This window comes from Mitosporidium daphniae (genome assembly GCF_000760515.2).
Source record: "Mitosporidium daphniae strain UGP3 chromosome Unknown contig-292, whole genome shotgun sequence".
In the NCBI taxonomy this organism is placed as follows: domain Eukaryota; kingdom Fungi; phylum Microsporidia; genus Mitosporidium; species Mitosporidium daphniae.
Genome location: NW_013546520.1, coordinates 1 through 1,728, shown reverse-complemented (window position 1 = coordinate 1,728; position 1,728 = coordinate 1). Strand labels below are relative to the sequence as shown.

The 1,728-nt window shown below is 40.6% G+C and overlaps 1 protein-coding gene across 1 annotated transcript; it reads left to right on the top strand.

Annotated features, from left to right (window-relative positions):
• DI09_292p10 (uncharacterized protein) lies at nucleotides 1–1,109 on the top strand (the record flags this gene model as incomplete). Its single annotated transcript, XM_013382701.1, has 1 exon — nucleotides 1–1,109. A coding segment is annotated over one exon (1,109 nt), but the record flags the coding sequence as incomplete, so codon positions are not given.
• Between the last annotated feature and the right edge of the window lie 619 nt (nucleotides 1,110–1,728).

The following is a 1,728-nucleotide window of genomic DNA, read 5'->3' as shown; positions in this document are numbered from 1 at the left end:
AGCGGGAAAAGCTCTCGACGGAGAGTTTGATCGCAAACTACTTTTCTAGAGAAAAAGAATTGAGCTCCAAATATGAAAAGACTGTTGAGAATCTTTCATGCCAATTATCTCTCGTTTGTACGTCCAAGGATGAAGCTACCAACAAATACGAGGCAATCGAAAAATCACTTCGAGATTACGAGATCAAAAACGTAAAATTGGAGGCAGAGATTGAAAAGCTAAAATCCGAAAATCAGCGTTTGCTCCAGGCATCTTTGCAGGTAAAAGAAACGATCCCCAACCTCAAAAAAGGTTGTCTTCAACAAGAACCATCAAAAATACCTGAACTGCACCAATCTCGGCCTTTAGAACACTTGGTTGGGCAATCGCATGAAGCTCAAGATAAAGATACCTCTACGCATCTGAAAAGACCGCCACAATTAATATTTTCTTCATCAGAAGAAGAGGAAGACCCTGATAAGGTCGCCTTATTTGCACAAAACAAAAGTCCTCAAATTAGAAAGGGTCACAAGGTTTCCAGATGCCGCTTATACTCGCCAAAGAAGACCATACAGAGGCAAAGGAAAAGTGTAAAAATTGCATCTCCAAATGAAACCGACCCCACACCCCCAAGAGTTTCCATACCAGCTCAACATATTCTGGGGCCTCCTGATTCCAATATCCAAAAGAAGCAACAGAATTCTCCAACGAAAAAGCATAAAAATTCTGGCCAGGATACAGATCAAAAAATGGAACAAACAAACGAACAGGCTGGCGAAGCACGGGGCCAAACAAAGGTCCAATCCAAATTACCCATCCCAGATCCTCTGGATGTTCCTTTGAAGAATACTAGCATCGCTGATAAAAGAAAAGCTCAACGGGCTGCCACGAACCCCACTTCTATCAGTTCAACTAACGAACCGTGTTCTTCCCTATTGAAAAAGTCAACCTTCAGGCCGTTGGGACCCAAATTGGCATCTTCAATCCTATCTGAAGAGAATAGTTCATTTTTGTCAAACCTTTCCCTGTCTTCAGCTAGTTCGGAAGACTCCTTCTCGTTCAGTCGGCAAAAGCATCCGGCTGCTCTTTCAATTGCCCCAAAGGTTCGTTCCATTTGCTTAACGCTTTAGTCTTCAATTTTGCGAACAGACCCAAGCTCCATCAGCGATGCAATCAAATCTGCATTCGCCATCCGCCAGCCCAAGTTATAACAACTTGTGATTGTACACTATGGTTTCATTATCAATTTTGAACTTTTCATTAAATTTTTGAGCTTTCTTAACTTTATGTTAATTCAGGACAGGGCAAACCAATCCATCAACATCAATGAAAGCGACAACGACAGCACGGTGCTCACCATGCTCAATTTGAATAGACTGTCAAATTGCACTATCGAGATTTCCCTGCAAACTACGCCTCTTTGTATTTGTGTGGATGCAATGACGAAATGCAGGGTAATATTTAAACATCCCGTTCTTCTTAATCAATTTCGAATACATAGCTGCTCGGATTCGGTCTTTGAGATAAATTCAGATAAAGCTGGATCAATCATATTGGAGAACTGCAATCGCTTGAGGTTTTATTCACACCATGCCGAAAAAATATCCATTTTTGATTTTTCAGATCCACTTGGTTTGTGCAGAAATTACGAATTATTTGGCTTTGCCAATTTATTTTTGGAAAATAAAATTTAGCTATTTAATTCACAGACTCGGCATTTCGCGAATCAGAGATGAGTATTTTGCATTT